The sequence below is a fragment of the Anser cygnoides genome, chromosome 6, assembly GCF_040182565.1.
Source record: "Anser cygnoides isolate HZ-2024a breed goose chromosome 6, Taihu_goose_T2T_genome, whole genome shotgun sequence".
NCBI classification, from domain to species: Eukaryota; Metazoa; Chordata; class Aves; order Anseriformes; family Anatidae; genus Anser; species Anser cygnoides.
This window is the reverse complement of record NC_089878.1, coordinates 16,707,634-16,725,273: the sequence shown is the minus strand read 5'-3', so window position 1 is coordinate 16,725,273 and position 17,640 is coordinate 16,707,634. Positions and strand designations below refer to the sequence as shown.

At 41.8% G+C, this 17,640-nt stretch overlaps 1 protein-coding gene across 1 annotated transcript in view; it reads left to right on the top strand.

Annotated features, from left to right (window-relative positions):
* The window catches only part of ITPRID2 (ITPR interacting domain containing 2), a 99,523-nt gene extending 82,426 nt beyond the window's left edge, over nt 1-17,097 (top strand). The window contains exon 5 of the mRNA XM_013171639.3: nt 16,642-17,097. Within this exon, the coding sequence (XP_013027093.2) occupies nt 16,642-16,730 (89 nt within the window). The 3' untranslated portion in view covers nt 16,731-17,097. The remainder of the gene's footprint in view (nt 1-16,641) is intronic.
* The last annotated feature ends 543 nt before the right edge of the window (nt 17,098-17,640 follow it).

The following is a 17,640-nucleotide window of genomic DNA, read 5'->3' as shown; positions in this document are numbered from 1 at the left end:
TTCTTCAGTTCCTCCTTTTTAGGAAGAAGATCCATCTCAATAGTTGTTTCTTGGGTAACAAAAAAAGTCAAAGCTGTACCTTATTATTACCTCTTGTTTGTTAATGTGTTGTAATGTAATGTGACACAGCACTTTGCTGTGTGCATTTTGCTTCACAGGTAGAAGGCACACATCTGCCAGGACTTCCCAAAGCACTGGGAAAAGAAAATCTATTCTGCAGTCTTGTATGATTATATTTTTTTTTCTTTTGCATAACCAGGTCACAAAAGAAAGCTGCAGCTTTGGTTTCAAAAGTAGTTCTTTTCTTTTATATACCATTCTTACCCACATCTTAGTCAGAAAGCACCTTGAAACTGCCACACCACTTATTATAGCATGGCCTTGGACAAACTTCCTGGCTCTGTTCCATCTGATGTATCAGATCTAGCTACAGAGATTGTATTTGTGACATTCCTGTACATACACTGCTGCAAGAAAGAGACAGGATATGCTTCTGTGCTGTCCTTTCTCAGGATGGTATCTTCCAGTGCTTTGTCTATTTTCCTCATTCTATCTACTCCCCTCTCTCCTTTCTGAGACTCATAGTATGGTAACAGTATATACAATTTAAAAAAAAAAAAAAAAGAGAGAGAGAGAGATAAATTATCTCTGAATCTCTAAGCTGGTGAATGGGGTGCATTAAATTGCTGCCACCTCAAGTTCAATTGGCTACCACTGTTCTGCTACTGCCCTAAAAGTTGGCAGATGCTGCCATAGTCTGTGTTTAATTTCTTACTGCTGGCAGCTTTGAGTACGTTTCATTTCACACAGCTGGCGACTTCTGCCTCAAAATGGCTCTGGCCCTGGCTGCAGTAAATACCACATTACCTTTAGAGAGGCTGAGATGTTCAGTGGAGATTAAGCTTGACATCTGCTGTACATCAAAAAGGGGGCATTTGTGCTATAACTTGTCATCTGCCACCAGTACCTGGTGTGTGAAAAACAAAAGGTTGTGCGGAGCACTAATATCAGTCTCCTAATCACCATGTGTGGTCTACGGGCCTGATCCAACCCAGACCAAAGTCTGGGGGAATATTTCCACTGACTTCATTCAGTTTAGCATGAAGTCCTCATATCTGATATTTCATTCTAATCTTCACGCAATGAATGTTAAACCTGCCTCTTTCTAAGGGTAGACCCTCTTACGACAGAAAAAATGACTTTGCTTTTATGATAGAAGGGTTAGCTTACAAATGTTTGTGATACAGCATTTATGTATGGCTTGAAAGTAGTGTTATTGAGTATTGTTATACCAAATATAGAGCAGTGTAAACATCATAGTATTATTAATTGCTCCTAAGCAGTAACAGAAGACATTAAAAAGTCAACCTTTTAAGCAATAACGACATAAAATATTACAGAAAGAGAATGTGGGAGGCTTAGTACTTATTTTCAAATGTAAAGTAGAAAGCTCAGGATGGGCAACGTGTTATTCTGGTTACTTTATATCATAAGACATATTTATAGTGAAATTCCAAAGATTTTGGCAGTGCTGTGCTCTGAATTGAAACAGCTTTTGAAGAAAAGATAATATTTCTATATGAGATGTTAGGTTCTTGTGAAGCCAGTCATCTGGAAGGGCATTAAATTTTATTTCCTGACTGTAGCCGTATTTCTGGGTTGGAGGTTAACAACCAAGCCCCACGGCAGACTCTGACTCCAGTGTGCCCTGCTGGAATAAATAACTGCCCCTTTGCACTGAATATCCCAAGCTTGATCCTGAGAAAGCTGACCAAGCGAACCACTGGGGCTCCTGTGGTACTTGACATCTCCTCAGCTCCCGGAGAGGAGCTGCGGGCAGGGTACCCAGGGTGTTAGTCAGGTCCTTGCCCCTCCTCAGTTCTGTGCCATCAGCCAGCCACACAGGGGACAGCAGGTCCCTCCTCCGGCACCACCAGTGGGGCTGGCACAGGGGGCACAGGGCAGCTGGTCAGGTTGTACTGGGGTCTGCTGGGGGTGGAGGTGTGTCAACAGGATCACAGGTATATGCAGGGGTACCTCCCTAAAGAGGATTTTTGCAAACACCCTCCACAGTATGAGGCTCACCTCCTCTTTAATTTACTCGTATATGAAAATGTATCTAACTGCACACCTCTGCAGTCCCTCCATGTCTGTTGATATCTCCTCTTCACCTAGTCACATTTCCTTTACAAACATCTCAACCCTGAAAAGGCAAAGCTGTCAAAAGACAGCATGCAAAGCTACAAGCAAGCCCAAGGTTCACAGTGAACTTTGTGTAGTGTGAGTGGCACCACCGTGCACTGAGCACATCTGTGGTGGCTTGTACAGCACAATCCTCCCACAAAAACAGAAGACTTGCTTCTGATTCTTGGGGGCCACCTGCATGGTGGTGGGGATGTTGTCTGAGTTTTATGACTTTTTTTTTTTCTTTTGAAGTGTATGACTAGTAGTCTGAATTTATTGAAAATCAATTTTTTTTCTAAAGATGGCCATGTGGTTCTCCTCCTCTCCGTAATTTCTCCCTTCCCTCACCCCTTGGGATGCGACATTGCCCAGTTTAGCAGGAACAGAGAGTTCCAAAAACCCTCCACCAGAGCTTTGGCATGGAGACAAGAACATGAGCAGACTGAAGATTTCAACCACATCCTTTTAGGCCCACAGCTAGGACTGAAAACTCACATGAATTATGTGTGTGAATGTGACCAGAAAAACACAGGAAATACTGCAGCAAGCATATGGATCTGAAAAGGGATTCATTTTCCTGTGAGCTGCCTGGGCCAGAAGGAAGTTGTTTTAAGAGCTCTCATTAGGTTTAGCTGCTAATTTTTCCTGAAACAGGATTTTTCAGGTTTTTCAGCTTTCACTCAACCTGTGAACCAATGTTATTTTATAGCCAGAAGAGACTGTCAGCAGGCTCTGAGCAAACTACAGAGTAATTACTTTTAAGAACACATTTAATAAGACTTGTGGGATTGAATGACCACTACAAAAAATATACTTAAAATGTTTGCCATGATCCTCCCAGCCCAGGGTGCTCCCCTTTTGTATATGTTGTGCGCACAGCAAGAAGTCTAGGGGGCCATGTGCCAGGCAAACCCTGAAAATGGTGTGGGTTCATGGGCTGCTCACGGTGATGGCTCACCTTTCCAGGCGGCACAGGAGGCACCAGACTTGTAGCTGTGCCTGGAGAGAGCAAGCAGAGGACACAGGGAGTCCAAGCACCCCTACCCAGCCCAACCTGGGGCAGGACACAGCGGCAGGATGAGACCAGATGGATGTGGAGGAGCAGGGCCAGTGAAAACACGGTGCCTACAAGCTGCCCTTCCCCTGCACAGGCAAAGGTGGGCAGCACACTAATCCTTTTCTCTCAGGAACGAGGAGAAAGGATGGAAATTCAGTATTCTCTTCAGTAGCCTTGCAATCCCCGAAAGAGCTGAATTACTAAGAAACAGGCACTGGGATTTTTGGCATTAAAGCTCCCCCTGGTGACAGGCAGGTGTATTTCCTTATCAGTAGTTCTAGTGAATTGCTAATTTATTTATTTATTTATTTATTTTTCCTGAAAGAAGCCTGTTAAAATTTGGAGGAAATCGGCAAGGAAGGTTATAAGAGAAGGAGCTGAATTATATTAAAGTCTCTCTGCGATATGCATTTTTCAACTAAAATCTGATAGCTTGTTACTGCATTTCACCTGCAGGTCACCAAATTTCCCCAAATCCCGAAGTGCTCAGAGCTTAACCTTTGCTTCAAGCTCTCTCTTGGCAAGATCAAAAGCAAGAATAGTGTTAAAAGTCATTTTTACAGAATCCATTACTCTGAAATGAATGTGTCTAAGCCTTCAGAGATGTGTTTACCTTTTCTGTACTTTGTCCGTATTTTCCACAATGAAACTGAGTAAACTGATATTCTGTCACCTAGATTATTGTTTGCACTTTCCAGAAAAATTGAGAGCAACACTCATTTTCAGCCTCTGACTATTGAGTGCCAGATAGTGTGCTTCCAGGATGTAATTACATTCTAGTTGTACTAGATGTTGGCTCTGGGGTATTTTGATGCCTTAGGCAAACCAGGAGATGTAGGTTTCTCACAAGATCAAGTCACTCGCACAATAAGGAGCCACTAAAGATTTTGCCCCTGATGTTCTGCTGCCCATGGCAACTGCAAAGTGAGACCAGTTGTATCGATGGTAATGCGAATCACTTGTGGTGACTGCATTCCATGTTGAATAGCTGATTTCTTAATACTTATTTTGAATTTGCCAGCAATCCAAAAAAAAAAAAAAAACCACAACTTTACAAGAATTTGGTAAACTTTCAGTTGTCAGTAGGCTTAGTGAATTAAAGTGAAAAAGTGTCAAATTTAGAATATGACTAAAGGTGTCAAAAGAAAACTTTCACTGTTTCATCTTCTTTCTCCTCTCCCCAAAGGTCAGTACAGAGACATTTTTCCAGCCCCGCTCTGTGTTCTAAGCTAGGACTTCGGTTGTGCTGACTTAGCATATTTCCGAACAGAAAAGCACACTGGTTGTCCATAAGCTTTAGGTACTAAATTGTTTTCCCTGTCTCTGTTTCGGAGAACCGTTTTCCACCAGCTGTTTCAGATTCGATGCTGTGTGGGAAAGGGTCACTTCATTTTCCTGGATGCCGAAGAGCAGGAGCCCCACTTCCCGCTTGGCAGCTGACCAGCAAGAGTGAGTGAGCACAGCCCGGCCCTCGCTGAGGACCAAGAGGTGCCTTCCTTGTCCACTTCCTGCTGGCTGCAGCAGTGAGGATCGGGAATTTAAGTAGGTAGAAATGATGAGAGAAAATAACACTCTTCAGCGTGTTTTTTAGCTGCAGCCTGTAAGACAGGGGCCAGCAGTTATTTATGAGTTAGGAGCATGGATTCTTTAGGAAAACCTATCTGAACACTGGGAACAGTATTGAAAATTAGGGATATCTATCCACCTCCCACTTCTACACAGTTACTTTCCAGACTAGAGTTGTAATTTTATGTTTAAGTACAGTTATGTCTTATGAAATAGTAATGTATAGTAAGCACAGTTCCCTTGTTGACATTTCTCTGCGCTGGAAAATGAGGAACTTGTATGTTATGTGAGGACAAGAGTCAAAGGGCACAAACTGAAATGCATGTAATTCAATTTAACATAAGAAAATTTTGTTTTCACTGTGAGAGCGGTCAAACAGTGGAACAGGTTGCCTAGAAAGCTTGTGCAGTCTCTTTCTCTGAAGATATTCAAAACCAGAGTGGACACAGTCATGGACGATCTGCTCCAGCTGGCCCTGGTTGGATTAGACAACCCCGGGGGTACCCTTCAGCCTCACCTATTCAGCTGTTCAATAGCTGTTTTTCTTACCATTTCTGAAACATAAGTAATTCATATGTTAATGACAACCATGATAAAAACTTCACCTTGCAGCTGCACGTACCAGAATTTCACCTTTTGTTCTGATGGATTCTGAGACATTTTCCCCCAAGACACAGTATTGACCAAGCAAACTGACTTAGAGAGCACTCTTCACAGAATCACAGAATCGAAGTAGTTGGAAGGGACCTCGAAAGATCATCAGGTCCAACCCCCTACCAAAGCAGGCTCCTTAGAGCAGGCTGCCCAGATAGGCATCCAGACATGCCTTGAATATCTCCAGAGAGGGAGACTCCACAACCTCCATAGGCAGCCTGTTCCAGTGCTCTGTCACCCTCACCGTGAAGAAGTTCTTTCGCATGCTGGTGCAGAACTTCCTGTGCTCTATCTTGTGGCCATTGCCCTCATTTTTTTTCTTGTGGCAATTGCCCCAACTCTTGCCGGAGTAGGGAACATACTGACAAAAAAGTCAGTTTGCTTGGTCAATACTGTGTCTTGGGGGAAAATGTCTCAGAATCAAAAATTAGAATTAGTGCAGGCTGCAAGCCCCAAATAAGTTAGCTCTTAACATGAGAAACACCTCTCTAGCACCAGGGTTGTTAATAAAACCAGAAAAGGGATTGGCTCTGATTTTCTGGAAGAGCTCTGGTGCTCCTAGGCAGTTAAACTTACTTGGTTAGTAACTCGCTGCATAGGCTTTGCTTTGGTTAGTATTAAATGCCTGCTGCAGGGGGCTAGGGGAAGGATTCAAGCCATGTTCAGCTTCAGTCTTCTGAAATGGATCCCAGCTGTTCGAGGTGATCTCAGCAGCTCACAGACAATAAGGTGGTGAAAACTGAGTGGGTTCATTCTTTCCAGCAGATTCCTGTTTGGACGTAGGAACTGCAGCTACTGTAGCGGTAATGTAAAATGGTAATTGCCTGCTATTCATATGCCACCCATGAAGTAACTGTGATGGGGGTAATTCAATGTAAACACTGACTTATCAATCACTTGTTTAATCATCACAATGTTTTTGTAATTTTGAAGGTGTTTATAAAATACTTTAAAGAACAGGGGAGCTCATTCCAACGTTTACAATATTACTGATGTTAGGTTATGCAGATGCCAAAATCCTATGTCCTTTGTCATCGTAAAAAGGATCACAATGAAGACTGTAATTACAACTCAGTGGGGGATTCATCAGCAAATTAACAGAGAAGCTTATAGACTTCTGACAGAAACCAAACAGACTGGATTAATTAAAAGTGAAAGCCACACAGCACATGGAAGTATGACAGCGAAGCCCAGAGATGGATTTTTGACTGACCAGCAGAGATTTTGCTCCTGTTGTTGTTTTACAAAGCACAACTCACTGGAAAGCTTTCTATCTGTGCTTTAACAATCTCAGGCTGCACAAAGTATTCAGCAAGAGGTTCAGATCTGCTACTAACAAATCTTGTGCTGTATCTGACCCAGACCATGGAAAGAAATAATGTCCACAAAAAGAATGACAAAAAATAGGAAATACAGATCCCAAAGATAAACCAAGCAGAATTCCTGGGGTTTCCTGCCAGTAGTTGGGGTGAAACAGAGGAAGCTGTGAAGCAGTAGAAGCTGCTCAGCCCTTACATGCAGAACTTCATTCATCCCGTCTTGGGCTCAGTCTCCTGTTTCTGAGCACTGCATTCTGAGCACTGAGCACTGATTCTCTCCCCTTGGGACTGTGGCAGTCTTTTTTTTTTTTTTTCTTTTTCATTTGTTTAGGTTTCTTGACCTCAGAAATATCCCCATGTCAGCCAAAATATGAAAAATCAAAACCACGGTACAATTGTCTAGGAAAACGAGAGCAGCTGGATAATTCTGTCTGTTAACGCTGAAGTCAGATAAGAATGCCTAAAGAGAACTGAAATACAGCTGCACAGAAATGTCTCATGGAGCTGTGGAGATCAAAATGCTTCATAAAACATTTTCAGTAAGGTTTTGAATGCACAAATCTCAGAGTGTTTAAATGAATTTTCCTTGTGTTTTCATCTCAGATCAAAGATTAATTTTCCTATAGCATGCCTAGACTTTCTTACAAAAAATCAAGCAAAGCTAAATGTTTTGGCATTGCTAATATCATAAAGGAAATTAGTCATAAAAGAAATTTTGAAATTTCAGATTTTTTTGTAATTGCAAGCAAACAACAATTGTAAAGCTCCAAGCAAGTGCAAACATTCAGCTGTTGAAGTCTGCTGCTGTCATTTTTATAAATGCTTTGGCCTGTATCCATTCTGCTTGACTAAGTCAGGCATGTAGTTACCCTGGGCTTGTTAGAGGCTGCCAAGTGGAGAATCAGACTATGGGAGTTTCTCTCTGTTGATGGTGTAAGGACTCACCAGCAGTACCCGAAGGTTGCTGGGCATCTGTGTGCAATTTTACATCCGGAGTGCCCTTGGACATCCCACAGGGACAGTCCATGTGGTGCCAGTGGAAGAGAGAAAGCAAGGATGTTTTTGACGATGTTACCTTTTACAAAGTTTATTATTATAGAGGAGCATCATATATCTTTGCACTTAAAACAAAAGACCCTGATGGTTACCAAAAAATCTGCATTAAGTAAAAACATTTGCCATGTACTAAGGCCAAAACTTGTGAGACTGGGATAGCACTGGCCTCTGTAACTTAGGATAAGTATTCCCAATGATATGCTCTAGCAAAATGGGCTATAATTAAGCTCTTGGTGCAACCTGATCCTGTATGTGTCTAACCTGTGACTGGGCCTAAATTTAAACACTTGTCCTTGTATGTCAAGGAAGAAGCCAGTCACAGCTGGTGAGCACCTGGTGCATTTAATCTGGATGTGGTCTCAGGTCTCATGTCTCCTTAACCTGCAGTCATACTTAATATTGCAGATGTACTTATGTCCCTTCATTCCTTGTACACATTTGAAGTTTCCCTGCTATAGTTAACAGAATTCTACGCACATTTAGGACATAGTATCTTCCTACACGTTTGTTAAATTTTGCAGAGAAATTTTCTGAGTAAACTTTAGCTGTCCAATGGGGTGTACACCAGGGCTGCATTACAGTGTCAAGGTTTGCCAAGGAGGTACAGACAGAGCTGATCAGGATGAGAATCTTATTCACATCATTCAAGTTTACATCTGTAAATGTCCCTGGGATTTAAAAAAAAAAAAAAAAAAAACCACTTCATTAGCTTCCAGAGACCCATAAACAAACAAAAGCTGAGACAAATATTTGTTTCCACAAAAGAAATGGTGGTTCTTAATGTTATCAGTGGTTCCAATCCACCACCAGTGACAGGTTGTTTTGCTGTACAAGATCATTTCCCTGCTTCACTAAGTGGAGTTTATACCGCCTCTTTATACCACTTTTTCTTCATACCACTGCAAGCTGCTGTGAGCAGGACATACATAAAAGCGCTACACTTTGTTCTTACTGCTTAAAGCTAGGAGCCAAGCAGCAGGCCCTCTGCAGCACTTGAGGCACTGTGAGGCCTACAAGGCGCCTCGGCTGCAGGCCCTTCAGAAGAGGAATACTGCCTCGTGTGTCCCTGCCATGATGGTGAATTCAAGCACACAGCTCTAAGCTTCTCTCTGAATGATGAAAAAATGGGATGAAAAAATGTCAGCTGAAGAAATGTAAAGCTTCCAGCTGCAGGCTCCGGCAGCTCACCCAGGCCAGAGCAGCAGAGCCCTGCAGGAAAGCCTTGCAGGACTTCATCACACATGTGGAAGCCATCTAGCCACGTTTTTCACCTCAAGCTGTCGTTGAGGTATTTGACTTAGAGCCGTCCTCCACAGAATCAGCTAAGAAATGTTTTCTGGCTTTCCAAAGGGTAAATTAAGGATGGGCTGAGGTTGTTACAAGCCGAAACATTCACGTAGCTGATGGCAGGGGCTTCTGCTTTTCATTTGGACCCTTAATACTGGCTGACTTCTGCAGACGATGGCCTAGAAAGGAAACCAGCAAAAGGGTATGTTTGCATACCAGCAGAAGTTGCCTGGAGCAACGAAAGCCTTTCTGTTTACTCTGTTGGCTACCGTAAGTGAGAGGTGCTGTCCCCTGGTCACAGCTAAGCTGACCTCTGTCTCCGGTGAATGTTCTGGCCAGCACATGGAGGATTAACAAAAGCATTTCTGTGCTGAAGCAGCTCCTCCGTGCTGGTGTTACGGAGCCAGAGCTGCTTCAAGCAGCTTCTGGGAGTGGAAACCAGAGAGGAAAGTGCTGTGTGAGAGAATAAAATGGAAAGCAGCCAGATCTTTGCAACATGAATTTGCTGCTCTCGTACAGTCATTATTGTGATAGTGTAACACTGGGTCTTTTGACTGGGCAGAAAGTAGCGTAAGCCCCCAAATTCGTCTTTTAAAAGGCTCACCGTGAGGACTACATTTTGTATATCTGGAGCTAAGAGAAGATTTACTAACAACCATTAGGTGCTTAGAAAATTAGGCAATCCTTGTTGCTTTGTGTCAGAAAGGTCGTTCACAAGTATTTATGAGGCCATGCTGACCTGCTGGATACACTGATGATCTAATCTACGCCAGGTGTGACCTACATAAACCTATCAGATTTGCCAGTACTTCAGATCATTTGTTTTCATTTAGCTATCAGTATTTTTTTAAAAAATGTATGTTATAGTAAAAAAAAAAAAAAAAAAAAGGAAGATCAAGCACAAAAAATGATATCTCTGTCTTTGAAAACAGGAAGAAAAAGTCCCATTGAATCTGGAGGATCAGGACCAAGCTCTGTGTAATGCCAGATGACCTGGCTGTGTTCAGGCTGTCTCACTGCTTGCCGAGTAAGGGCAGACCTTTGCACGTTGGTTACCAAGGATCAAGTGATTAGTTTTTTACATTACCTTGAAACCTTGGTTAACCACAGCTTGCAAGTACACACACCTTCCAGAGTCCTTCGAGGTGGTTTCATAGAGAAATATTTTAGAGTTTGGCCCTTGATATCCTTTGCTAGTTTCAACTCAAGCTGACCTTTAGCTTTTCTAACACCATCCCTGTATTATAGGACTGCATTTTTCCACCATATTTCTCATTTTTAGCTAGTCTTCACTTTCATCTACAATATACTCTGCTGTATACATCATCCGTTTGGCCTTGGAGCTCACTATTGGGGTCCCTGCTTAGCCAAGGTGGTCTTCTGGTACTGCTGATTGTTTTCTTGTATCAGTACAGACCATGCCTGTGCTTGGAGGAGGCTGCCCCTGAAGACCTGTTATATCTCTTGGGCTCTTCATGTCTGCCTCCCACTGCATCCAGCTTACAATTTCCCTGAATAAGACAAAGACGTGGTGGATGCTGTCTTTCATGAAATGTAGCTTGTTTTTCTGTTATTGTTTATATATATATTGTATATATATACATATATATATTTACAATATATATAATATATATTATAATATATAATATAATATTATATATATATAAAATTCAAAAACCTGTTTCAGTTGAAAACTAAAAAGATGACAGGAGTTTTAGAGAAGTAAAAACATTTTTGACTTATTGTTAAATTCTAAACAAAATGTTACATAAAAGAACATTTCTTTTTCCAATTTTGTGGCTTGAATACATGATTTATGTTTTGATATTCTCATTCTTGCTGGGGGAACCGGAACATATTTCATTTAGGACTGGCATAAAATAGACATTTTCATTTGGCTATGATCCTCCTTGGCCAGGTTTGTTTGCTTGATAATTTCAAGGCGATTTAAGTTCTGAAACTCTGAAAATGTCTGCTTTGTCTGCAGCTCAGCTTCAGCTATCACTGCTTTTTGAAAATCTGGAAATCTATTTTTGATAGGAAGAGGATCAGTTCCAAATCATTAAACTAAATAACCCTTCAAACTTCAGGGAATTCAAATTGCCAAGCAGACTTCAATCTGAAGTTTGGTAAATGTCAACACTGTTCCTTGGGCAGTGAAGCAGGGTGAAGGAAGAAGTGTTAAATAGGATAGGGAACTGCCTTAATTACTCGAGATAGAGAACTACCTTAATTACTTTTTTTTTTTTTTTTGAGATATTTAATTCAGAAACACTTGGTTATTTCATATCTTGTGACACTGCTTAGCCTTCTAATCTGGTGCTTTGGTCAGATGGATAGAAGCAAAAATCAAGCTGTTGATTAAACAGCATAGATTTTATTATGTGACTGCAAAAATGCCAGGAAGTTGTACCATTTGCACTCATAATTTATAAGCAATCTACAAATATGCTTTGAGGCAGTGACTTCATCTAAAAAGAATTACCAGTTCAAAGTGTATTAGTGTGCGTCTGCTGAATATGGCTTGGCATTAAGGGTTTCTTCATCAGCATTAATTGGATTAAATTACCTGCAGTGAAATATGAACCCTTTGAGGAAAAACAATTCTTGTCCTGCTGGCTTCAGAAGCATAAAAGAGTGGGGGTGGAGTGGGTAGAGGAAAAAAATCAAAAGCCAGGCTTCACCTTAATGCAGAATAGGGTGATTTTAAGCAACCTGTGGGTGCAAAGTCATGGTGAGCATGCAGTGAGAAGGTGAAGCCCCACGAGCAGTGAGCAGCCTTGGGGATGGAAGGATTTTGCTCTCAGGCCTCCCAGGTAAAGAGCAGAGCCCCAGCCAGAGTGGGGCTTGGGACTGGCCAGCAGGACGGCTCAGACCCCGTGAAGCACCTCCACACACCACAGCAGACCAGGGCAGAGCACCTAGGCTGGGGACAGGGCAGCGAGAGACCACCAGACAGAGCCAGGAGGCAATGCTTTGGGTGGGCAGACTGCCCATAGGCTCAGGGTTACCCACTGCCTGGAGTAAGGGCCGTGGAGGACACAGGGTGCAGGCCGCAGCGAGCAGGCCGGGCCAGGCCGCAGCGCCCGGCCAGGACATCTCCTCTCAGAACATCCATTTCAACATTGCAAAATTTCATCTAAGCTTCTAGCTACCTGAGAATGAAATGGAGACAGGAATTATGAAAAAAAGATATTTTTTTTTACTTCTGGAAGTTTTCTAACTCCTGCTATGTGAGAATCAATGGATAATGCTCATTTATGTCCTGCTCTCCATTTCCTTACATTTCCACATTGCATACTGCAATTAAGCCATGTAGCCAAAAGTCTTCATTCCTATAAAAAAAATCAATCAATAAAAAAAAATGTTCATCATACTAGTTGTATACCCCATACCCTCATTTCTTCCCTTTTTTCATCTTCAAAGAACTTCCTGAAAAAATGCTTTATTCTGGCTCCTACCAATCCCTGCCTGAAATATTCAATAATATATGTTAGACAGGTATGGCGAATGCAAAAGAAATGGCTCTGTAAATCCAGAGATAAACAATAAGAGATGAATTTGTGGTACAAACATAACATCATTTTGAAATGAACGTCCATTAAACTATAGATAAGTGAAATCATATTTAAAGTGTTTGCCTTACTAAAGGGCATTACTAAAGAGGCCAGCTTGGAGGTAGCTGAGCACTCAAAGTATTTCTTCACTTATCACAGTTATTTAATAGGAAATGGGTTGGTTATTGCAGGGCCCACTTAACAAGGACTGTGACTAGGAAGCATTAATTTATTTGTATGTTTTACAACTGAACAACTGTTTCCCAGGGAACCAAGTGCTGTCTGTGTGATCTAGAAAGAGGAAACCAGAGAAGCCAGGGCCCAGCATGGAGCAAGACAGGCTCCTGCTGGATGTGGAGCAGGCCGCACACCCCTTCTATAAGACCTTATATAAGATAAGTAGCTGTTTCCAGCTACTTGTAACTTGATTAAACTGGAATAACTGAAGTTGAAAATTTTCAGAGTGATGAATTTGTGAAAAAGTATCTTATATTTTGGAGTGATGTAGATATAAGTAGTGAAGTGCAGGAACCTCCGGCCTATTGCGTGGCTGGGGCCATGACCCTTGGATATAAACCATCAATTTCTCTTACCTTTTAAGAGGTTATCTGGGTTCTGCTCTGGATGCAATAAATATGCACCCTTTTTTTGGAAATTCTGCCTCTAGAAGTGCTGGGACAGTGGGGTTATTAGATTATCCATCTGCACTCAACTAAAGTGGCTAGGATGCAATTTCTCCTCAACAAAGGAACTGATGCATAAGGGAAGCTTTTGGTTCTGACAACCAGAAATGGTGAGCAGACTTATGTATGATTTGCAGTGAAACAAAAACTGTTTTCATGTTATGACAGCAACGGCACCAGAAAACTTAATCAGACTTATGTTTTGATGAAATCATGAATCTCTGACTAAAAGTTATGTTCCCACTACAACTGTTTTAGTCAAAAACTAGGGAACTAGTCCAGCGAGTAATTTTGTGCATTTGTTGTTTACATTTTTTGAGAATACCAACTCTTCTTCTCTGGTTTCTCTTTTCTATTATCTTTTTAGCTTGAATTTGCCTCCTTTTTTTACCTTGAATTCTATCATGCCAAGGTGGAGCTGACAAGATTGGATTAGGCCCATTCACTGAGGCCTGTTTTCTTACAATGAACATGAAAGAGGGAAAATAACTACAATCTGATTAAATGTCATAAGCCTGCTTCACTGGCTGGCTGAAACCAACCAGCAGCAGGGACTTCACAACTTTTTTCAAACCCAAACCTCCAAATATACTGAGATACCCCTTTCATCAATCCCCGTGTGGAATTCAGATGTCAAGAGAATACTCTTGGTGTGAGAAATGATCCAATTTTGTCACCACATCAGCTCCACAGAATCTTTGTCAGGTTGGTGCTCACTTTGCATCAGGACAGTTCTCATCTATGAACCATGGGGAAGCATGTTGAACTCTGCTGCATGTAGGAAGCTGTGACCAAGAGGCCCTGGGTCTCTGTGAGCAAGGATTTTCAGCAGATCAATCTCAGGGAAGGGCTCAGGTTGAAATTTATGAGTGACTCGCTTGTGGATCAGCATCTGCAGTCCTCCCTATTTGCAATTATTAACATTAAAAATTTTGTGTGGTTTACATGGAACCAGTAACTTGATATTTTGAACTTGGATCTGCTGGACGTACAAGCAGTATCTTCAAAAATATCCTGGCTTTTTTTTTTTTTCTGGTTGTTGTTTGATTGATTGATTGTTTTAACGAGTAAAATTTTCAGGGTCAAATATTTGTTGTTCATCTTTAGTATATTGCTTCATCACAGAGTAGAAACAAACCCCAAATACCAATATTCTGGTACCTCGATTAATATTTAGGAAAAGAGAGGGCATTAACTGTGTTACCATTGTGCTATGTATGAAGATGGAAAAGATGAAAAAGAAATATTTCTATGTTCCTTTATATTAAACTAACACTACCACAGGAGCAGTAGTAAGAATAGTTGGGGTGACCTAAGTAATAAGTTTTCACTCAATCTCCAGACAGAATCTAACATTTTAGCAAACAACCTAAATATTGCTAAACAAAGATTTGGGGTATGAATAGATCCAACATCAGTGCAGCTTGCTTACAAAAACAAATTAAAAAATTATATGTCTGTGGATAGAGCACGATATTGTTACTTGTTTATCATTTTCCCAGTGTTGGCAAAGAGCAGGTCACACAGCTTAAATAACCCTGCTGGAGTGACACCTGAGAGCCCCTGCAGAGGCCTCTCCTCCCGAATTGTGTCGGCCGAGCAGGCCGTGGGGGTGAGCGCAGTGTGCTCCTGGGCATGGGCAGCGCCGGGGCCTTCTGACCGGCCTCGGCAGCCACGGTGCTTCACTGCAGCATTATATGACTGCACGTGATTTTTAATCTAAACGTATGATTGCTACCACTTAACTAAATATTTTTATTACTGTTGACTCTTTTGGTACTGTTAAAGTCTAGCAGTTTGTGCGCAAAGTATCCAGAAATGCCACCATCTTCTTCTGTTCACATGAAGCCACCCACTTCATATGGTCCCATGATACTCAGAGGAGTTTCACTTCCTGTGTGTCAGTTCATGCTACCTTCCTGCACTGTGTAGCTGTCTTATTTCATAGTCACTTCAGGGTCAATTAACTCTGGCAGCCTCCACTGCAATGTTTTGTGGTTTGTGAATTATGGCATTACAAGGTTTTCTACATGTGCTGGCCAGTGCAGAGAACACTGCCAGTCTGCACTTCCAATTGGCAGAGGTGAGAGAGGTGAGGGCAGGCAGTAGAATAGAGGTTATGGAAAAAAAAAAAAAAAAGAAAAAAAAAAAACTGATCATAGAATCATGGAATCATAGAATACCTGAGTTGGGAGGAACCCACAAGGATCATAGAGTCCAACTCCTGGGTCCCCAAAGAAAAAAAAAGTCAGACCACATGTCTGAGAGAGTTTTCCACACACTTCTTGAACTCCGTCAGGCTTGGTGCTGTGACCACTGCCTTGGGGAGCCTGTTCCAGTGCCTGACCACCGTCTCGGTGAAGAACCTTTTCCTGATATCCAGTCTAAAAAAAATACAGTTCCTGCTGCCTGCTGGGTGCTGGCTGGGCTGCACCATGGGAAGGCCACAGCAAGCAGGCCGCAGCAAGCAGGCCGGGCCAGGCCACAGTGCCTGGCCAGGACATCTCCTCTCAGAACATCCATTTCAACATTACAAAATTTCATCTAAGCCTCTAGCTACCTGAGAATGAAATGGAGATAGGAATTATGAAAAAGATAATTTTTTTACTTCTGTTTTTTTAACTCCTGCTGTGTGAGAATCAATGGATAATGCTCATTTATGTCCTGCTCTCCATTCCTGGCATGAGAAATGATCCAATTTTATCACCACATCAGCTCCAGAGAATCTCTGTCAGGTTTGGTGCTCACTTTGCATCAGGAAAGTTCTTGTCTATAGATCATGGGGAAGCATGTTGGAGAACTCCTCTGCTGCATGTAGCAAGCTGTGACCATGAGGCTCTGGGTCTCTGTGAGCAAGAACTTTCAGCAGATCAATGTCAGGAAAAGGCTCAGATTGAAATTCTGGTAGAGTAATTCCCACACCTACTCTGTGAGCCTTTAAAATTCAAAAGTTGCTTGAGATTGGCAATAGTAATCTCTTCAAGGATCACCAAGAAAAGAAAAGAAGCAAATACTGTTCTGTTCTACAAAGTGTCTGTTAGTGGTCTTTCCAACGAAGCATGATAAATTTCCAAAGATCTGATACTCAAGGAAGAGAATATTTCTGTTGGAAATATATTATGGTACTGTCTGAATTATGATGTTTGTAGGAAAAGGGAATCAGTACGAGCACTAAAAATATTTCTATTAGTTTATTTATTTCTTTGTTTCTTCCTTCAGGAAAACAAATGTCCAACGTAAGCTAACACAACTTTTAACTACAACTTCTATATTTTCAGGGATAAAGCATCTGAAGAGTCAGAGTGATTCAGCATTTCCAGAAGAGGAAGAGGGAATCAGTGAAAGAGAAGAGGAATGGGACCACTAACCCACACAAGGGTGCCTGGGGGCCGGGTACCGCAATGACGGAGCTGCAACACCGCGTGTGCGTCCCACAATTCACCACCGCTTGTGTTCCCGCGGAGCAGGGTGCGCTGGGGAGCACGCCTTGACTGGGCTTTATGGCCACTTGCAAATTCATTTTGTGAGCCTTATACCTGGAGATAAAACGGTTGTTTTAAAGTCACTCTTCTTTCATTTTCTATGATGTAGAAATGTCATTTGCAAACGTGGTAGTGATCTGATGGCAGTACTGCCAGAGCTTAACTTCTGCGTGTGAGCTGTGTTATAAGACTTGTTGTAAATAAAACCCATTTAAAAGCTACAAAATAAATAATACATTCATTTAGACAAGACTGTGTGTTGTACAGTGGGTTTGTCTACCCTGCAGAGAAATGTTCATATAGAATGATCCCTTCAGTTAAAGACACCTTTTGCCAGTAACATCAGAGTTAGCTTCAGTAACATAGGCAGAAACAAAACAAGCGGAGTCGCCTCTCCAGAGCAATGAAGTCTGTCACTATGACTGCAATGGCACTATGACTGCAATGGCACTATGACTGCAATGGCACTATGAGTGCCATGTTGTCACGGCTATAATGGCAGCACGGCAAGCTGCGGCGATGTAGCATGTGTCTGAGGCCTGGCAGTTTGGGTTTGTGGTTCACACCAGCATTTTCATCACAGACCATGCAAACTCTATGGCTCCAATTGAGCTCAAGAGAAAACATAAAATGAAATAAAGTGGAAAAGAAAAGCCATGTTTCTTCAAGTCACACTTGACAGATCATTTCCTTTTTATCAATAGCTGTTTTTTAAACCAGTTAACTGTGCTTTTGTATTAACTAAGTTTGCTACAGAGTCTTACCCTTGGTTTAACATTCCACTGCTTTCAGCCT